Source organism: Bufo bufo, chromosome 6 (assembly GCF_905171765.1).
Source record: "Bufo bufo chromosome 6, aBufBuf1.1, whole genome shotgun sequence".
In the NCBI taxonomy this organism is placed as follows: domain Eukaryota; kingdom Metazoa; phylum Chordata; class Amphibia; order Anura; family Bufonidae; genus Bufo; species Bufo bufo.
The window spans coordinates 307,324,989-307,347,279 of NC_053394.1; the positions used below are offsets into that span (position 1 = coordinate 307,324,989).

The 22,291-nt window shown below is 43.2% G+C and overlaps 1 protein-coding gene across 5 annotated transcripts in view; it reads right to left on the reverse strand.

Annotated features, from left to right (window-relative positions):
* SKAP1 (src kinase associated phosphoprotein 1) overlaps window positions 1-22,291 on the reverse strand; it is a 624,187-nt gene that overhangs the window by 153,581 nt on the left and 448,315 nt on the right. For all 5 annotated transcript variants that reach the window (XM_040436618.1, XM_040436619.1, XM_040436621.1 and 2 more), the window contains one exon: window positions 814-926. In XM_040436618.1, the coding sequence (XP_040292552.1) occupies window positions 814-926 (113 nt within the window). The remainder of the gene's footprint in view (window positions 1-813; window positions 927-22,291) is intronic.

Below are 22,291 nucleotides of genomic sequence, written 5' to 3' on the forward strand. Positions count from 1 at the left end.
TATATCTGGCAACTCCCTGCCTTCTTGCACCCCAGTGGTATCAGGGTAAGAGAGGGAAAGCTAAGAAAACAGTGGATCGCCCTTGTCAGGGTGGCAGTTTTGCTCTAAGGCAAGGCAAGAATAGGGACACTGTGGAGTTTTTTTTTACTGGGGTTAACATTTCATTTTTATAAATACAATTAAAGGTTACATTTAGGGGTAATCTTTAGTTTCTGCTGTGACGCCACTAATTCATTACCTTTGGTTAACATCCTGACTTTACTGACAGTTGACAGGTCAGATCTGTGATTTCTTTCATTAGGGACCCCATAATCAGTCAAATTGTAGTTTTTCTGCTGATATGTGAGCAAGCAAAATTTGCATGTATCTGTGTAGTGGGCCACCAAAACAAATTTTATTGGTGGCCCTAGGCACCCCAGTCCAACACTGCATATTAATAACATTAACATATTAATACAGATAACATACTTCCATAACAGCAGCAGTTCAATTGGTTACCTATCTACATAGCAGTATAATCTCTCTATGCTACAGAAGGACAATATTTTGTAAAGCCAAATATTATTGAAAAATATTTTCTATGAATATTGAGCTTAAAACCTTTTCTGACAGTGAAGTGTCAGTGCCATAGTGGAAAACCTTATTTGTGTTGTTTTATTGGGAATGGTGGAAACATTTTCATTTTACTATAAAATTACCTCACAGCATTGAAATTATTATATAAGTACATATAAATAACCATATGCCCTATATACCTGCTTCTAATATGACCCCCTCCCTCCTTCATTAACACAACCTTTATTTCTTTGTTACCTTGCTTAGAATACGGATAAGGTCTCCATGCTGGAATGACAGCTCATCACTCTTGTCACTCTTACAATTCCAGAGTCCCTGGTAATAATCTGCATACTTAATTACAGACTCCCCTGCAGAAGAAAGTGATAGAAGTGCATATATTAGAAAAGACAAACAATGTTTCTCTGAATACACAGCATTATTTCTGCAGGAACACAGATCATCAGCAGGAGAAGCTCTACAGGGAGGTTAGGCTCTGTCTGTATTTTTGCTCAAAGCCTCACGCAGAGGATTCCACCATATGCAGCCATATTATTCCCGTGAAATGACAGACACCACAATGGAAAATAACGGACCCCATTATAGATCAATAGGGGCCGTTGTGACCCGCTGGTGTCCATAATATGTTGGAACCAGCACTACATTTTTTAAGAGTTTCTACTCTTGTGATGGAACATAACACTGAAATATTTACGGAAATCTTACCTGATGGAGAAGGACCAGTTTATATAGTACTGACTGAATGTATTTCTTATCTCTGGTATAATAATTGTTACTTTGGCAGGCCATGTCTGGTGCTGCCCCACTATCCCAGGCAGCAATGGCCATCGCTCCACTCTCCGTGTGTGTATTGGGGCCACTATTCAGTAACCTTCTCTGTAGTACTGCATGAATTAACCTTCCTCCATGTCCAGCTGCTGACTAAGGTGCTGATCAGCCTTTCTATTTATGCTGGGGCCTTTGTTCCATCCCTTTGCCTGAGCTTTAAAGTGGTTGTCCGCTTTTTACTATTGATGACCTATAATCAGGGTAGGTCATTAAAATCAGATCGGTGGGGTTCAGATTCCTGGCACCCTCGGTGATCATCTGTCTGAAGAGAAGGAGCGGTCATACAAGTGCTGCCTTCTCTGCTCTGGTTACCCACTTGCCACAGCAATTGCAGTGGTGAGCAGGTGAAGTGAATGGGGATGCCATACTTGTAATTACACCTGCTCACGACTGCAACTGCTGCGGCAGGTAAACAGAGCAGAGAAGGCAGCACTTGTATGAGCGCTACCTTCTTTTCAAACAGCTGATTGGCAGGGGTGTCAGGAGTTGGACCCCCACCAATCTGATATTCATGAACTATCTTGGGGATAGCGGCCAACCCCTTTAAGGTTCCTAGCATTCGAGTATTCCACCAAAGGTATGCTTATTAGTTAGTCTGCCCATGTCCCATACCTCTGCCTGCTCTTCGACTCTGATTATCTACTGCCTGCCCTGACTATAGCCTGACTACCAAATTGAATGCTGCCTGCCCTGACCTCGGACCAGTTTTACAGATAACACCCTTAGAAATAGCCCAAAGTCAAATCGGCTAGTTGGTACAGTGGGTCCACACCCACTTCACATTACAATGATAATTTCTAGATTTCATTCTGATTGGCTTTTACATGTTAAATTACAGCTAATTGTCTATGGGCTTACTCCTCACATATATTATAACATGTTAAATACACAGGTGCAGCAAACCTTAACTGGACTTTCAATGGCTTTTGTTAAGTGTCAATTATAAAGTTTGCTGCAGTAACCCATTGTGTAAAGTAAAAAATTGATACATCCGTACCATCAAAGCTAAGAAGTGTCATAGCACTGCACTACATAGAACTAATAGTATATATATTTATATACACACTGACAATGACCTCATCACAATAGTATTTGTCTTTTTTTTACCTTACCCAATTAGGTGAAAAATAAATTCCAATCCAGATAGCTGACAGACAGGATGATCTGGAATGTGGATCAGCAAAGATTACACCCACTTACATAGCACGCTCATATTAAAATGCAAACGCATACAAAATCCCATATCAATAGCCCCTGGCCATGTGCAAAATAGATGACAGAGGAATATCAATATGATTATTATGATGTATTGAGATTTTCCCACGAAAATTATTTATCACTCATCTACAAGACAAGATGATAAATATTGGATCACAAAAGTACCACTGGTACCCCCTGTGATGCCGTAACCAAGGGTCCCCATAAAAATGGAGCAGTAGTGCTTATGTTGGGTCCACCCCTCCATTCACTTCTATGAGGCTGACAGAGACAACCCTTCATAAGTCCCACAGAGAGTGAATGGAGCAGTGGGCTGACGTCACTGGGATATTTATCACTTGTCTCATGAATAAGTGATAATTTTTGTGGGATAATCCCTTTAAGGAAGCACTCCAAGAACATATTTTCTTTTCCTCAATCTGTAGTTTACATGGGGTTGAAAAGCTGCAGTTAAAAACCTTTCAGATAATTTTATTTTGGAATTACCAACTCTGTTCTGTTCCTTACATGACCACTCTACTCTGCTGGTCATTTAAGAAACAGAACTTCACTAGGACAGAGGAAAAGCAAAAAAAAAATTCCCAGGGGGGTATTCAAGTATTTAAGTAGTGATGGCTATCCTCAGTATAGCCCATTAATACAGTGGGGAAAATAAGTATTTGATACACTGGCGATTTTGCAAGTTTTCCCACCTACAAAGAATGGAGAGGTCTGCAATTTTTATCGTAGGTACACTTCAATTGTGAGAGACAAAATCTAAAAAAATATTAAAAATACAAAAGTCACAATGTTTAATTTTTTAATAATTAATTTGCATTTTATTGCATGAAATAAGTATTTCATACAATAAAAAAACAGAACTTAATATTTGTTACAGAAACCTTTGTTTTCAATTACAGACGTCAGACGTTTCCTGTAGTTCTTGACCAAGTTTACACACACTGCAACAGGGATTTTGGCCCACTCCTCGATACAGATCTACATATCTTGCAGGTTTCGAGGCTGTTGCTGGGCTACATTAAGTTTTTTACTCCCACCAAAGATTTTTCGATTGGGTTCAGGTGTGGATACTGGCTAGGCCACTCCAGGACCTTGAAATGCTTCTTACGGAGCCGCTCCTAACTTGCCCTGGCTGTGTGTTTCAGGTCATTGTCATGTTGGAAGACCCAGCCACGACCCATCTGCAATGCTCTTAATGAGGGAGGGAGATTATTGGCCAAAATCTTGCGTTACATGGCCCCATCCATCCTTCCTTTAATATGTTACAGTCGTCCCTTCCCCTTTGCAGAAAAGCACCCCCAAAGTATGATGTTTCCACCCCCATGCTTCACGGTTGGGACGGTGTTCTTGGGGTTTCATCCTTCTTCGTCCTCCCAACACGGCGAGTGGAGTCGATACCAAAAAGTTCTATTGTGGTATCATCTTACCAAAAGACCTTCTCCAATGCCTCCTCTGGAACATCAAGATGGTCATTGGCAAACATCAAACGGGCCTGGACATGTGCTGCCGTGAGCAGGGGGACCTTATGTGCCCTGCAGGATTTAAATCCATGACGGAGTAGTTTGTTACTAACAGTAATCTTTGAGACTGTGGTCCCAGCTCTCTTCAGATCATTGACCAGGTCCTCCCGTGTAGTTCCTGACCTTTCTCAGAATCATCCTTACCCACAAGGCCATATTTTGCATGGAGCCCCAGACCGAGTAAGATTGACAGTCATCTTGTGTTTCTTCCATTTTCTAATAATTGCACCAACAGAAACATTCTGTCTCTCACAGTTGAAGTGTACCTACGATAAAAATTACAGACCTCTCCATTCTTTGTAGGTGGGAAAACTTGCAAAATCGCCATTGTATCAAATACTTATTTTCCCGATTGTATATGAATGATGGGGACCCGACCCCCCACACCCTAGAAGATCAGCTCTGCCACCAAAACTACACAGCTCCAGACATTTTGTAGTGGACAGAGCTGGTAACTGCAGCACTGCTCCTTTCACTTCACAGTGGACTGGGCTGTGTAGGACTGATGCAGTAGCCTCTCTGAAACAGCTGATTGGCAGTGCTGAGGTGTGACTCATGCAGATCAGATATTGATGGCTTACTTTGAGCCTTTTTTTTTCAGTTTTTTTTTCATCTTCACATTCCAAAAGCAATACTCACATATTGGCATAGCTGTATGAGGGCTTGTTTTTTTATGTAGGGCATACATATTATTAATTAACTTATATTAGCTCTTTATGGGGGTAATAAAAAAAAAAAACAGGCAAAACTGCTGTTTTTATTCTATGGTTTGAATTTTGTGGTGTTCACTATTAGGCTGCAGTTTGTGGCATTTTTTATGGGAGGTCACTGTGATAATTGTAATAAAAGTAAGTGTTATTAGGGACATAAGAACACCAGTTTTATACATTTTGTTGTTTTGTCCTCATAATAAAACTTTTTTTTTATTGTAAAACAGACTTTTTTTAATACTTAACACTTTTTTTTAAACTATATTTATCAGTCCTACAAGGGGACGGAAATATGTGATCCTTTGATCCCTTACAATTAACACTTATGTAGTGCAAGATATTATGTTTGGCATTGTTAGGCCATGGCACCTTAGGGGTTAAACAGCCAGTAGCTTAGCTGTATACTACAACTGGAAACCACTGTAGATGGAGCGGGCTCAGGTAAATGTTCACCATAAAGTCTGGATGATGTGTTTTCTGTCAGGGGTTTTAGTATGTCTGGCAATCTGTAGACATGATCAGTTCAGTTGCCATTCTGGAAAGTGGTGAAGCTCGTATCCTGGGTTGCAGGTCCATAAATCCAATTAGAAGAGGTGGAACAGCACTCACTATAGACAAAAACAATGTTTACTTTATTGCAATAAACAAAATACAGGCAGATGTGACGTGTTTTGGCTACAGAGCCTTTTTCAAACAAGCATGTCATGTCAAGCTTGTTTGAATAGGGCTGTTTAGCTGAAACGCGTCACATCTGCCTGTATTTTGTTTATGGTAATAAAGTAAAGATTGTGTTTGCTTCTACAGTGAGTGCTGTTCCACTTCTTCTACTAGTATTTTTGACAAAAAATTACAGTCTGCAGTACTATAATTGAGGACACTGCTGGAAGACCAATAGAACCTGACAGACGCTACTAAAACTCAATCAACTGGAGAGCCTGCTTAATCATCAGTCCCTGAACACTTTGTGTATTTGACATATATCTTTCTTCTTGCAGTCATACTGACTCTCTTCATAGACAGTTACAGAACTTGCTGGGCCTTGTGACTTGGGCCTCTTGCAGTGACCTTGAAATCTGCAAGTTGAAAGCTACATCCATTTCCCAGCTGCTCATGGGTCTTCCTGAGAAGACAAGGGAAGTACAACAGAGTGTTGTTCAGTGACCTGTCCAGGAAACATATGTCTGTCCCAAGCCAGGGAGTAGAAAGTTCAGACAGCCTCTCAGTTTTCTGCCTATAAGCACTATGTACAAGAAACAAGATCATCATGAACTTTCACTTTGAAAAGGCTAGGAAGAATTTACTACATGAGAACAGGCAACTGGAATGAATTCTGCATGATATGGCATCTTATGAGGTGGTACAGAATGTGAAGAAATGGGCGTGGTCTGCCGGCCGAGCGAGATGGCTGCATGAGACTTTAGCTCCGGCGCCATACCAGCGACTACTACACAGTTTGACCAGGGGCAAGAGATCGGTGAAAAAGCAGGGGAAATTTGACTTTTTCCTGGAGCGAGGCAAAGACCAAGATGGCGGTGCCACTACATCAGCCCTGCCGGACACGCCAGGCTCCGGTTCCCCTGATACTTCATAGACACCCCTAGGCTTACCACCACAAGGAACAGAAAGGCCGCTGTCCTCCACCAGAACTTCCTCCCCACCTCATAGATGGAAAACCCTGATTCCACACCATCACACGAAGGACGCCGAAACACCTTAACTGAGTCTTTTCCTTCCTCCAGCCCTGCGAAACAGAGGCCCAGGACTCAGGCCTCGCCGGAGCAAGACACAGGGGTGAGAGACCTTACCGCAGTTTCCCCTTCAGAAGATTCCCTCTAACGGCCAGCCCGCATCGGGTAACCTCTTAAAAGAAATGCTAGTCCTCTTTAGCAGGTCAATGCATTCTGACCTTACCACACTCATCCTCCCGTTACAAACCTCAATAGCGGCTATAGACAAATGGGTCAGTGATGTGGAGTCCAAGATGGGAGACTTTGCAACTTCACACAACCAGCTTATCGACGCTCATAACGAGCTATCGGATGAACTGGACCATCAAAAAGCTAAAATAGTAGATCTTGAAGACCGATCCCACCGGAACAATATGAAGTTTCGCGGATACCTGCTCCCATACATCCAAGATCTCATGAAAGCGATTATTCCTGATCTTACCTCCCACGACCTAACAATAGAAATATCGACCCTTAAGCAATTTTCTGAGTTTATCAATTCGGTGTGGCCTGAACTTCAATTTACTTTATAGTTTGATGGTAGCAGGATCTCCTTCCTAGATACTTAAATCACCTGCGGTCTCTTGTGAAAGGGTACACTCCCACAGTATTGAAAATAACACAACAAAAAGGAGTGCAAAACACACCACTATAGAATGGTAAAAAAATCAAATTTCATTAATGTATCACTAAAATGTGGACATGATTAACAATATATGTCACAAATAAAAAAGCAGGGACAAAACACAGTCATACACTACCCTGCTAACAGCCCTATCCCAATGAAATGATGAGTATATCCCTGATGATCAGTGCACGGTGGAATAAATATCCTATTGAAAATTATCAATCAGGGCTGTGTGGAAAGGGTATATAATAGACAAATTATAACGGTCACGTCCACACACACACAGGGGGAAGGGTAGTGACCACTGCGCTCCACCCTCACCCCTGGCCCTGCCTACTTGCCTCACGAGTCCTGATGACAGGGGACAACTGGACGGCAGTCCCTAACTTAGGATATGTGCAGGGAAGACAGACAAGACAAAATACGGAACATGAACGGACCGGGTCAGAACCAAGAGAGCTACGCAGTACAACGGATAAAGCAAAGAATGGTCAGGAGAAGCCGGGGTCTAATACCAGGAGAGTAGCGAAGTACAAGAGGAGTCCTAAGAGAGTAGTCAGGTGGGAGCCGAGGTCACAATACCAGGATGTATGCGCAGTACAGGAGGAGCAGGCAGAGGATCGTCAGGGAACAGGATCAGGTAAATATTCAGTAGTCCAACAAATAGCCAGGAACCTAGAAATTAACAGGCAACCTGTAGCCAGCAGGCTGCCTGTATTTATAGTGAGGAGTGAGGGTCATGTGACGTGGCCAGCGTCACATGACCGACAGACCAACCAGTCGAGCACCGAGTGATCAGCTCGGCGCTCAAGGCAGACTAGGAGCAGGGAGCCACCCAGCTAGTAAAGCCGCCCTGGGAATGAGGTCAAACACAGAACCTCATTCCAAAAGCTAAGCAACAGTTCTGCGGGCAATGGGGGACCGAGTGCACCTTCGGAACCCCGTGACAGTACCCCCCCTTTTACGAGGGGCCACCGGACCCAAGACTTCAGGCGATGGCTTTTCAGGGTGTTCTAAATGAAATTTACGAACCAGTCTAGGAGCATGAACCTCCCTGGCAGGTACCCAAGATCTCTCTTCAGGTCCATACCCCTTCCAGTGAATCAGATACTGCAAGGAGTTACGCACCTTCCTGACATCCACTATTTTACACACGACATACTCGACAGCATCATTAACAAGAACCAGCGGAGGCGAGGCTTTCGATGGTACTACCGGTTCAAAATATTTTTTAAGTAGAGATTTATGGAACACATTATGAATGTGGAATGACTCGGGCAGCTCCAACCTAAATGATACCGGGTTAATCACCTCCGTGATCTTATATGGACCAATAAAACGAGGAGCAAATTTTCTAGAAGCTACCTTGAGAGATAGATTCTTGGAGGACAACCATACTTTATCCCCAACCTGAAAGTTCACCCCCCTTGAACGTCTCCTATCGGCCTTGAGTTTTTGAGAACTTTGAGCCTTTTCTAGGTTCGATTGAACCCGGGCCCAAACTGTGCATAGTTCGGAGGAGAGTTTATCAGCTTCAGGGTTAGAGGAGGAGACGGACGACCCAGAATGAAAACGGGGATGAAAACCATGGTTACAAAAGAAAGGGGAGACCCCAGCAGAAGAATTGACACGGTTATTCAGAGCAAATTCAGCCAACGGAAGGAATTTGACCCATAATTGCTGGTCATCAGCAACATACAACCTCAGGAATTGTTCCACAGACTGATTAAGGCGTTCAGTCTGCCCATTACTCTCAGGATGGTAGGCGGAAGAAAAAGACAACGAAATTTTACATCTTTGACAGAAGGCCCTCCAGAATTTGGACACAAACTGCACACCCCTGTCCGAAACAATATTTTCCGGGATGCCATGTAAACGAACAATCTCTCTCACAAAAATAGACGCCAGGGTTTTTGCATTCGGAAGTTTAGACAGGGGAATGAAATGAACCATCTTGCTAAACCTATCGACCACTACCCAAACCACAGTCTTACCCTCCGCCAGCGGTAGGTCAGTTATAAAGTCCATCGAGATATGGGACCAGGGTCTACTGGGAATGGGTAGGGGTCGTAGGTTACCAGCAGGGAGAGTCCTAGGTGTCTTAGACCTGGCACAAACCTCACAGGCTGACACGTAGGACTTGACATCCCTGGTCAGAGTGGGCCACCAATAAGATCTAGAAACCAGATCCTTAGTGCCCTCAATACCCGGATGTCCACAAAAGGCACAATCGTGACACTCACCCAACAGCTGGAGACGAAATTGTACGGGAACAAACAACTTATCTGTTGGGGTGGATGCCGGTGCCAGATGTTGTTCAGCCTTAATGCGAGCGGAGATATCCTGGGTTAGAGCCGCTAAGAAGATGTTTGCTGGTAGGATGGATTCAGGCGGCGTCTCAGTGGGTTGAAAAGCATGGAAGCTCCGAGATAATGCGTCTGCCTTCACATTTTTACTTCCCGGCCTGAACGTAATGGAGAAATCAAAACGGGTAAAAAACAGAGCCCATCGGGCTTGTCGGGGATTCAACCTCTTAGCGGACTCGAGAAACATTAGGTTTTTATGGTCAGTGACAACAGTTACTCGATGCCTTGCCCCCTCCAAAAAATGTCTCCACTCCTCAAATGCCCATTTAATGGCCAACAGCTCCCTAATCCCTATGTCGTAGTTTCTCTCCGTGGGAGAGAATTTCCTAGAGAAGAAGGCACACGGTCTCAGGTTAGTGAGGCTAGCAGGACCTTGTGAAAGGACTGCTCCTGCGCCGTCCTCGGACGCATCCACCTCCACAATAAAGGGTCTCTCCTGATCAGGCTGGATCAGAATGGGAGCGCTACTAAATGCCTTTTTTAATGTTTCAAATGAAGAAATGGCCTTGGTAGACCAATTCTCCAAATCCGCCCCTTTCTTAGTAAGGTCGGTCAATGGCTTAGCAATTACAGAAAAATTCATGATAAATTTACGGTAGTAATTAGCGAAACCCAAAAACCGTTGTAAAGCCTTTAAGGATGAAGGCCTTACCCATTCCTTAATTGCTAAAACCTTACCAGGATCCATCTTAAAGGCGTGAGGAGTCAAAACATGCCCTAGAAACAGTATCTCCTGTACACCAAAGACACATTTCTCTTGCTTAGCGGATAGCTGGTTCTCCCTCAACACCTCTAATACTTGTTTGACATGGGACACATGAGATTCGAAATCAGGAGAGAATATCAAAATGTCGTCAAGATAGACAATAATAAATTTACCTAAGAACTCCCTAAGAATATCGTTCATTAAGTTTTGGAACACAGCTGGGGCATTGCTGAGTCCAAAAGGCATCACCTGATATTCAAAGTGTCCTATCGGAGTATTGAACGCTGTCTTCCATTCGTCTCCCTCCTTGATTCGGATTAGATTGTATGCCCCTTTCAGGTCAATCTTGGAAAACCAGGTTGCCCCCAAAACCTGGTTAAATAAATCCGGAATCAATGGGAGAGAGTATCTATTTTGGGACAGTGATTTTTTTTTTAATCTCCGGTAATCAATACAAGGCCTAAGACCACCATCCTTCTTTTTAACAAAGAAAAACCCTGCTCCCATAGGAGAGACTGAAGGTCTAATATGCCCTTTAGCAAGGCTCTCCTTAATATAATCTTTCATAGCCTTGCGTTCGGGCCCTGAAAGATTATAAATTCGACCTTTAGGAAATTCGGCACCCTCAATTAGCTCTATGGCGCAATCATAAGGTCTATGGGGGGGTAGAACCTCTGGAGTAAGGGACGAGAACACATCAGAATATTCCTTAATAACAGAGGGTAATGTATTAGACCTTACTGAAACCCCAGCCTGGACCACGGACAAGCATGAGTCACACTTAGGTCCCCATTTCACCAACTCTCCTTTGGACCAATCAATTGTGGGGTTATGTAAACGGAGCCAAGGCAACCCTAGTACCACCTCAACAGGTAGGTTCTCCAGGACTAGAAGAGAACATGTCTCAGAGTGGCACACACCCACGGACAGAGAAATTTCAGAGGTACATGACCTCACCGTACCACCAATCAGGGGAGTAGCATCAATAGCCATGACATGGATAGGTGTAGGTAAAGCAAACATTGGAATAACCAATTTACAAGCAAACTCAAAGTCAATAAAGCTGGCCGCTGAACCGGAGTCAATAAAGGCCTTACCCGGCCACTCATTAACCCCCAGAGAAATTGTTATGGGTACCAAAAGCTTACCTTTAGAAAAATCAGGGTGTACCTGGTCTTTAGGTTGTCTTGCCTTAGAAGACTTGTCAGAGAGGTCCCTCTTAGGATACTTGTTGATCCAATGGCCAGGATCTCCACAGTAGAAGCACTCTCCGCGTCTGCGACGAAGATTACCCCGGGTCATGCCAACCTGCATGGGTTCCTCGGTGGAGACCTCAGTGTTGTCCCTGGAAAAGGCCTCTGGCTGGACCACCATCTGAGAACAGAACTGTCGTTCTTGTCGTCTCTCTCTAACTCGTCTGTCAAGTCGGACAACTAGGGTCATCATCTCCTCTAAGGTCTCAGGAATTTGGTAATTGACCAATAGATCTTTTAAATTATCAGATAGACCAGACCTAAACTGACTCTTCAGGGCTGGTTCATTCCATCCTAAGGGGACACACCACCGTCTGAATTGGGTGCAATACTCCTCCGCAGGGAGATGGCCCTGAACCAGTGCCCTAAGAGCTGTCTCGGCTACCAGGGCCCTGTCTGGTTCGTCATAGAGGGTACCCAGGGCCTGAAAAAACCCCTCCACAGAATTTAGACAACTGGCCCCAGGAGGTAACGAAAATGCCCAGTCCTGGGGATCACCCTGTAGTAGAGAAATGATAATCCCCACGCGTTGGCTCTCGGGACCGGAGGACACGGGGCGCAAACGGAAGTAGAGTTTGCAATTCTCCTTAAAGGAGAGAAACCTCTTCCGGTCTCCAGAAAAGGGTTCTGGGAGCTTGATCTGGGGTTCAAAATATGGACTGGAGGACAGAGGAGTGGAAGAACCTTGCCCTAACTCACAAGAACGGAGTTTCTCTCCTAGCTCCTGCACCCTCTGTGTCAAGTTAGAGACATGGTCAGTCAGGGTAGTAAGAGGATTCATGATACAGTGGTTATTGGGCCTGTTAATCTATAACGGTCACGTCCACACACACACAGGGGGAAGGGTAGTGACCACTGCGCTCCACCCTCACCCCTGGCCCTGCCTACTTGCCTCACGAGTCCTGATGACAGGGGACAACTGGACGGCAGTCCCTAACTTAGGATATGTGCAGGGAAGACAGACAAGACAAAATACGGAACATGAACGGACCGGGTCAGAACCAAGAGAGCTACGCAGTACAATGGATAAAGCAAAGAATGGTCAGGAGAAGCCGGGGTCTAATACCAGGAGAGTAGCGAAGTACAAGAGGAGTCCTAAGAGAGTAGTCAGGTGGGAGCCGAGGTCACAATACCAGGATGTATGCGCAGTACAGGAGGAGCAGGCAGAGGATCGTCAGGGAACAGGATCAGGTAAATATTCAGTAGTCCAACAAATAGCCAGGAACCTAGAAATTAACAGGCAACCTGTAGCCAGCAGGCTGCCTGTATTTATAGTGAGGAGTGAGGGTCATGTGACGTGGCCAGCGTCACATGACCGACAGACCAACCAGTCGAGCACCGAGTGATCAGCTCGGCGCTCAAGGCAGACTAGGAGCAGGGAGCCACCCAGCTAGTAAAGCCGCCCTGGGAATGAGGTCAAACACAGAACCTCATTCCAAAAGCTAAGCAACAGTTCTGCGGGCAATGGGGGACCGAGTGCACCTTCGGAACCCCGTGACACAAATACAAGCGTGCCCCCTATGAATAATAGCAACACTACTAAGGCCCAGAACAATTAAGTCAGCCGACCTAGCGGTGCATAAAATAGTGGGGCAACATACCAGTATTAAGAAGGGGCTGATGCCAGGGCGGAGGAGCCCCTCGACGCGCGTTTCGCGTATAGTTCGCTTCCTCAGGAGGAGTTCCTGATTTTTAAAGAATTTATTTGCAAATTTTGGTGGAAAATAAGTATTTGGTCAAAAACAAAAGTTCATTTCAATACTTTGTTATATACCATTTGTTGGCAATTACAGAGATCAAACATTTTCTGTAAGTCTTCACAAGGTTTTCACACACTGTTGCTGGTATTTTGGCCCATTCCTTCATGCAGATCTCCTCTAGAGCAGTGATGTTTTGGGGCTGTCGCTGGGCAACACTGACTTTCAACTCCCTCCAAAGGTTTTCTATGGGGTTGAGATCTGGAGACTGGCTAGGCCACTACAGGACCTTGAAATGCTTCTTACGAAGCCATCCTTTGTTGCCCGGGTGGTGTGTTTGGGATCATTATCATGCTAAAAGACCCAGCCATGTTTCATCTTCAATGCCCTTGCTGATGGAAGGAGGTTTTCACTCAAAATCTCACGATACATGGCCCCATTCATTCTTTCCTTTACATGAATCAGTCAGTCGTCCTGGTCCCTTTGGAGAAAAACAGCCCCAAAGCATGATGTTTCCACCCCCATGCTTCACAGTAGGTATGGTGTACTTTGGATGCAACTCAGCATGCTTTCTCCTCCAAACATGACGACTTGAGTTTTTACCAAAAAGTTCTACTTTGGTTTCATCTGACCATATGACATTCTCCCAATCCTCTTCTGGATCATCCAAATGATCTCTAGCAAACTTCAGACAGGCCCAGACATGTACTGGCTTAAGCAGGGGGACACGTTTGGCACTGCAGGATTTGAGTCCCTTGCGGCGTAGTGTGTTACTGATGGTAGCCTTTGTTACTTTGGTCCCAGCTCTCTGCATGTCATTCACTAGGTCCCTCCGTGTGGCTCTGGGATTTTTGCTCACCGTTCTTGTGATCATTTTGACCCCACGGGGTGAGATCTTGCGTGGAGCCCCAGATCGAGGTAGATTAACAATTTTGTTTCTGGTGTCCTTCGACAGCTCTTAGGCCATAGTGGAGTTTGGAGTGTTACTGTTTTGTTGTGGACAGGTGTCTTTTATACGCAGAAGTTCAAACAGGTGCCATTAATACAGGTAACGAGTGGAAGACAGAGGAGCCTCTTAACCCCTTAAGGACACGGCCATATTTCACCTTAAGGACCATGTAATTTTTTGCAAATCTGACCAGTGTCACTTTAAGTCGTGATAACTTTAAAACGCTTTGACTTATCCAGGCCATTCTGAGATTGTTTTTTCGTCACATATTGTACTTCATGACACTGGTAAAATGAAGTAAAAAAAAAAATCATTTTTAAAAATTTCCAAGTTTCAATTTCTCTACTTCTATAATACATAGTAATACCTCCAAAATAGTTAGTACTTTACATTACCCATATGTCTACTTCATGTTTGGATCATTTTGGGAATGATATTTTATATTTTGGGGATGTTACAAGGCTTAGAAATTTAGAAGCAAATCTAGAAATTTTTCAGAAATTTTCAAAAACCAAATTGTTAGGGACCAGTTCAGGTCTGAAGTCACTTTGTGAGGCTTACATAATAGAAACCACCCAAAAATGACCCCATTCTAGAAACTACACCCCTCAAGGTATTCTAAACTGATTTTAGAAACGTTGTTAACCCTTTAGATGTGGCACAAGAGTTATTGGCAAATGGAGATGAAATTTGAGAATTTCTATTTTGGCAAATTTTCAATTTTAATCCATTTATTCCAGTAACAAAGCAAGGGTTAACAGCCAAACAAAATGCTATATTTATTGCCCCGATTCTTTAGTTTGCAGAAACACCCCATATGTGGCCGTAAACTACTGTACGGGCACACAGTAGGGCGTAGAGGGAAAGGTGTGCCGTATGGTTTTTGGAAGGCCGATTTTGCTGGACTGGTTTATTTACACAATGTCCCATTTGAAGCCCCCCTAATGCACCCCTAGAGTAGAAACTCCATAAAAGTGACATCATCTAAGAAACTACACCCCCCAAGGTATTCAAAACTGGTTTTACAAACTTTATTAACCCTTTAGGTGTTGCACAACAGTTATTGGCAAATGGGGATGAAATTTCTGAATTAAATTTTTTTGCAAAATTTTCGAATTTAACCAATTTTTTCCACTAACAAAGCAAGGGTTAACACCCAAACAAGACTGTATCTTTATTGCCCTGACTCTTCAGCTTACAGAAACATCCCATATGTGGTCGTACAGTACTGTACGGCGGGGCGTAGAGGGAAAGGAGCGCCGTGTGGGTTTTGGAGGGCTGAATTTTATGGACCGGTTTATTTACACCGTGTCCTGTTTCAACCCCCCTGATGCACCCCTGGAGTAGAAACTCCCTAAAAGTGAACCCATTTTGGAAACTACGGGATAACATATGATTTTTGGTTGCTCTATATTTCATTTTTGTGAGGTAAGGTTACCAAAAATTTAAATTCTGAAATTTAATCTCCATTTGCCATTAACTGTTGAGGAACACCTAAAGGGTTAATAAAGTTTGTAAAATCTTTTTTGAATATCTTGAGGGGTGTAGTTTCTTAGATGTGGTCACTTTTAGGGAGTTTCTACTCTAGGGGTGCATCAGGGGGGCTTCAAAAGGGACATGGTGTCAATAAAAAAGGCCATCAAAATCGGCCTTCCAGAAACCATGTCGGTCCTTTCCTTTTGCGCCCTGCCTTTTAGTGATACAGCAGTTTACGACCATAAATGTGACATTTCTGTAAACTGCAGTATCAGGGTAATAAATATTAAGTTTTGTTTGGTTGTTAACCCTTGCTTTGTTACCGGAAAAAAATGATTGAAATGGAAAAGTGCCAAAAATAGCTGTTTTGGCACAGTTTTTTAAAAAAAATTTTGGACCGTGTTAATCTGTGGGGTTAGGTCATGGGATATTTTTATAGAGGAGATTCTTACGGACGTGGCGATACCTAATAAGTCTACTTTTTTACCATTATTTAGGTTTTAGACTATATTATCCTTTTCGATACCCAAAAATTTTTTTTGTATCTCTAGAGTCTAAGAGTCATTTTTTTTGTTTGTTTTTTAGCCGATTGTATTAGATAAAGGGCTCATTTATTGCGGGATGAGGGGACGGTTTTAATGGCACTATTTTGGGGGCTATATGACTTTTTGATCGCTTGCTAGTAAACTTTCTGTTATCTAAGGTGACAAAAAAAATTCTTTTTTTGCACCGTTTTTTTTTTTTTTTGGACCGTGTTAATCTGGGGGGTTAGGTCATGCGGTATTTTTTTTGGAGGATATTATTACCGATGCGGCGATACCTAATTTGTATACTTTTTTTTTATTATTTTAGTTTTACAAACTTTTTGAACAATTTTTTTTTGGTGTCTTAAGTCTGAGAACCATAATTTTTATCGATTGTCAGTGGCTAAATGGAATTAAAATTGGGGAAGGGAATTATAAATTTAGTACTCCATGGAAGTGTGGTACTCCCTGAAGCAACCGTCAATGCAGAGGCCCGGATGATCGGGGCACGTGTCACATTGAGTAGTGGTGTCCTTCCGTATCCCCCTACTATGACATACTCTGCACTTTTTTTGGGTTCGTCCCTTTTTTCCAGTATGGGGGACCACACCTGGAAAGTGTTGGCCAGGGCCGATCCGGGCGCCTACAGTTCCAAAGGTACTCTGGCCTGCTCTTTCCCGGTCCGAAAACCGAAAAGATCTGGGCCTTGAGGACTGCCTCATAGAACTGGAGGAATTTCTCTGTGTTGCCAGCGCACTGGAACAGTACAAAAGAGTTGTACATGGCAACCTGCACCAGGTTTTTTGTACCATGCCCGGGTTTTGCGCATGGCGTTATAAGGCTTGAGGACTTGATCAGAGATATCAACTCCTCCCATATACCGATTGTAGTCGACGATACAATCAGGCTTGAGGACCGTTGCCGCGGTACCTCGCACAGGGACAGGGGTGATGCCGTTACCGTGAATTGTGGACAGTACAAGGACATCCCTCTTGTCCTTATATCTGACCAGCAGTAAGGGCACGGGTCGTACCCCTGGGGATAGGTACTTGGAGGGGGTGGGCAGGGAGGCCGCATAGATTTTTCTGCACAGTCCCACAAGCGGACGTGGATCTGGCGGCGAGGGACCTGAACAAGGGGATACTAGTATAAAAGTTATCCACGTAAAGGTGGTAACCCTTATCTAGCAGTTGGTCATAAGGTCCCACACAAGTTTCCTGCTAACACCCAGAGTGGGGGGACATTCGGCGATCGCAACAAACCGCAGGTCAATTCAGACCTGCGGTTTGCTGCGCTTTCTACAGTTTCTGATCCCCGCGGTCCCTGACCGCGGGGATCAGAAACTTTAGTATTCCTAAAATACATATGTTTCACCCCCCCTGCACCGCTGAGTGATTTTATCCCGGTGGGAGGTGCAGGGGGGGTGTTGCGGGCGGTGTGGGAGGCGGTGCGGCAGGCGGGATCGCGATCCGCCGCCCGCCTCCCCTTGAATAATCGTTGGCATCTAGTGGGTATACCAGGGTGTCAGCACATTGCTGACACCCTGGTATAAACGGCTAACATCTGTGATGCGATGTCAGCCGTTTAACCCTTTCCATACCGCGGTCCGTACGGACCGCTGTATGGAAAAGGTTAACAGCTCAGGGAGCTCCCTCCCTCTCCCATCGGGGGGCTGCTGTGCCTTTGCAGCCCCCCGATGGAGAGGGAGAGAGCCCCCAGACAGCCCCCGTCCTTACCCTTCCCCGTCTGCGCAGTTCTATCCACTACTGAGCAGACGGGGAAGGTTCCCATGGCAACAGGACGCAGTCTCAGGCATCCTGCTGTCCATGGTGCTGAACAGATCTGTGCTAAAGGCATAGATCTGTTCAGACAAAGTATAAGTAAAATACAGTACACTATATATTGTACTGTACTGTATTATACAGACATCAGAACCACTGGATCTTCAAGAACCAAGTAGGTCTGGGTCCAAAAAAAAGTGAAAAAAAAAGTAAAAATCAAAAAACACATTTATCACTGATTAAAAATGAAAAAAATTAAATTCCCTACACATGTTTGGTATCGCCGCGTCCATAACGACCTGATCTATAAAACGGTCATGTTACTTTACCTGAACGGTGAACGCCATAAAAATAAAAAACTATGATGAAATTGAAATTTTGCCCACCTTACTTCCCAAAAAAGGTAATAAAAGTGATCAAAAAAGTCGCATGTACGCCAAAATTGTAACAATCAAACCGTCATCTCATCCCACAAAAATCATACCCTACCCAAGATAATCGCCCAAAAACTGAAAAAACTATGGCTCTTAGACTATGGAAACACTAAAACATGATTTTTTTTGTTTCAAAAATGAAATCATTGTGTAAAACTTACATAAATAAAAAAAAGGTATACATATTAGGTATCGCCACGTCCGTATCGACCGGCTCTATAAAAATATCACATGACCGAACCCCTCAGATGACCACCGTAAAAAATAAAAATAAAAACGGTGTAAAAAAAGCAATTTTTTGTCATCTTACGTCACAAAAAGTGTAATAGCTAGCGATCAAAAAATCATATGCACCACAAAATAGTGCCAATCAAACCATCATCTCATCTCGCAAAAAATGAGACTCTACTTAAGATAATCTCCCAAAAACTGAAAAAACTATGGCTCTTAGATTATGGAGACACTAAAACTTCTTTTTTGTTTTAAAAATGAAATCATTGTGTAAAACGTACATAAATAAAAAAAATTGTATACATATTAGGTATCGCCGTGTCCGTGACAACCTGCTCTATAAAATTACCACATGATCTAACCTGTCAGATGAATGTTGTAAATAACAAAAAAAAAAAACTGTGCGAAAAAAGCAATTTATTGTTACCTTGCCGCAGAAAAAGTGTAATATAGAGCAACCAAAAATCATATGTACCCTAAACTAGTACCAACAAAACTGCCACCCTATCCCGTAGTTTCTAAAATGGGGTCACTTTTTTGGAGTTTCTACTCTAGGGGTGCATCAGGGGGGCTTCAAATGGGACATGGTGTCAAATAAACCAGTCCAGCAAAACCTGCCTTCCAAAAACCGTATGGCATTCCTTTCCTTCTGCGCCCTGCCGTGTGCCCGTACAGCAGTTTACGACCACATATGGGGTGTTTCTGTAAACTACAGAATCAGGGCCATAAATAATGAGTTTTGTTTGGCTGTTAACCCTTGCTTTGTAATTGGAAAAAAAAATATTAAAATGAAAAATCTGCCAAAAAAGTGAAATTTTGAAATTGTATCTCTATTTTCCATTAAATCTTGTGCAACACCTAAAGGGTTAACAAAGTTTGTAAAATCAGTTTTGAATACCTTGAGGGGTGTAGTTTCTTAGATGGGGTCACTTTTATGGAGTTTCTACTCTAGGGTTGCATCAGGGGGGCTTCATGGTGTCAAAAAACCAGTCCAGCAAAATCTGCCTTCCCAAAACCAAACGGCGCACATTTCACTCTACGCCCCGCTGTGTGGCCGTACAGTAGTTTACAGCCACATACGGGGTGTTTCTGTAAACGGCAGAGTCAGGGCAATAAAGATCCAGTCTTGTTTGGCTGTTAACCCTTGCTTTGTTAGTGGAAAAAATGGGTTAGAAAAAATGGCAAAAAAATTAAATTTTCTAATTTCCTCCCCATTTGCCAATAACTCTTGTGCAACACCTGAAGGGTTAACGACGTTTGTAAAATCAGTTTTGAATACATTGAGGGGTGTAGTTTCTTAGATGGGGTCATTTTTGGGTGGTTTCTATTATGTAAGCCTCGCAAAGTGACTTCAGACCTGAACTGGTCCCTAAAAATTGGGTTTTTGTAAATTTCTGAAAAATTTCAAGATTTGCTTCTAAACTTCTAAGTCTTGTAACATCCCCAAAAAATTAAATTACATTCCCCATATGTCTACTTCATGTTTAAATTATTTTGGGAATGATAAGTCATCACAATTTTTCGGGGTATTACTATGTATTACAGAAGTAGAGAAACTGAAACTTAGAAATTTGCTAATTTTTCCAATTTTTTGGTAAATTAGGTAGTTTTTTATGCAAAAAAAATATTTTTTTTTACTTCATTTTACCAGTGTCATGAAGTACAATATGTGACGAAAAAACAATCTCAGAATGGCCTGGATAAGTCAAAGCGTTTTAAAGTTATCACGACTTAAAGTGACACTGGTCAGATTTGCAAAAAATGGCCAAGTCCTTAAGGTGAAATAGGGCTGAGTCCTTAAGGGGTTAAGTACCAGGACATCAGGGCGTACCTGTACGCCCTGTGTCCTTAAGGGGTTAAAGAAGAAGTTACAGGTCTGTGAGAGCCAGAAATCTTGTTTGTTTGTAGGTGACCAAATACTTATTTTACCGAGGAATTTACCAATTAATTTATTAGAAATCCTACAATGTGATTTCCTGTATTCTTTTCCCCCATTCTGTCTCTCATAGTTGAAGTGTACCTATGATGAAAATTACAGGCCTCTCATCTTTTTAAGTGGGAGAACTTGCACAATTGGTGGCTGACTAAATACTCTTTTGCCCCACTGTAGATGGGGTTTCCCAACGAAAGTCCTTATTCACCATCAAGGGACACTTCATGCGATCTGCTCATTGGAGTCCGGGAAAACACTCTTGGACTCATGGAACATCACTGTGGTGGACACTACCATGGATTCGAAGATTCCATCCCGCCTACAATCTCAATGGCAAGTAGTATCACAGAAAAAGAGGCCTAATCGTTGATTTCGGTTATAATACTACTGGGCAAATTGGCGCTGAGTGGCTGCTTCCCGGCCCGTAACCGTAAGATATGCCCGATATAGTTAGCCAGCACTTACTGCTGGCCAAGTTTCTGATTTTATTATGTTTTGTTCTAATTTCTACAGTTTTAATTCCCCAATACCCTTGTGTATACCTACCCTTTGATCTCTCTCATAGGTGCTGTGTCAAGCCTGCCACCAGGATCTGACCAAATCACCTTCTCTGCCTTTTAAATGGCCATGCTTGCAAAATCCCCAACCATCAATACCCTCTGATACTTAAGCTCTTACCCCTTTATCAATGGTCATCAAGATCGCAGCCCTGAACACAAAAGGCCTTAACAGCCCGTTTAAACGGTCCATGCTGTGAAAGGAGGTAAAAACTCTCAAGTGTAACATCTTCTGCGCCACCAAAACACATTTAATCAAAGGCTATGCCCACAGGGTGAAACACCCCCATTTTCCACATATATTTCACTCCCATTACTCTAAAAAACAAAGGGGCGTCCTGGTGGCCATCCGAGACTCGGCGGCATTCCAACTGATATCCTCAGTTGTGGACCCTGGTGGCAAGTATATTATCTTAGTGGCTTCTCTAAATATTGTCATATATACTTTGTTTTTTGTTTATGCTCCTAAGGCCTCATGCACACGAGCATTGTTTTATTCCGTGTCTGTTGTGCCGTTTTTTGTGATTTTCTACGGACCCATTGACTTTCAATGGGTCTGTTGAAAACTCGCCTAATGCACCGTTTGTCATCCGCGTCCGTGATCCGTGGTTCCAGTCCGTCAAAATATAACCTGTCCTATTATTTTCGTGGAAAATGGTTTGCGGACCCATTCAAGTAAATGGGACCGCTAGAAAACACGGAAGCACACAAGATTGTCGTCCGCGTCCGTTTTTTTCCTATGATTTGCATGGCAAACCTGTCTTAGATTTTTTTATACTTTCCTTCATGTCTGGCGATCCTCCAAAAATAAAGGAAGACACACGGAAACAAAAACGGAAACGGATCACGGAACAATGGAACCCCATTTTGCGGAACGGAACACAACAACTGTCGTGTGCATGAGGCCTTACAGACATCAAGTTCCTTTCCTAAGAAAACTCTTAAAGTAAACAGAATAAAAAAAGGCTTTGTTTTATGGGGTGGAAACTTTAATGTCGTGTTGAATCCTTTAATAGACTCCTCGGCTCCGGCCAGGGAACACCTCCATACTCTTACTCCCTTGTTGGTTGGGGAAGATCTATATGACATTTGGAGGATATATCATGACAAAGAAAGAGATTATTCCTTCTTCTCTAATGTACACAATTCTTACTCCAGAATTGATTTTTTCTTAGTA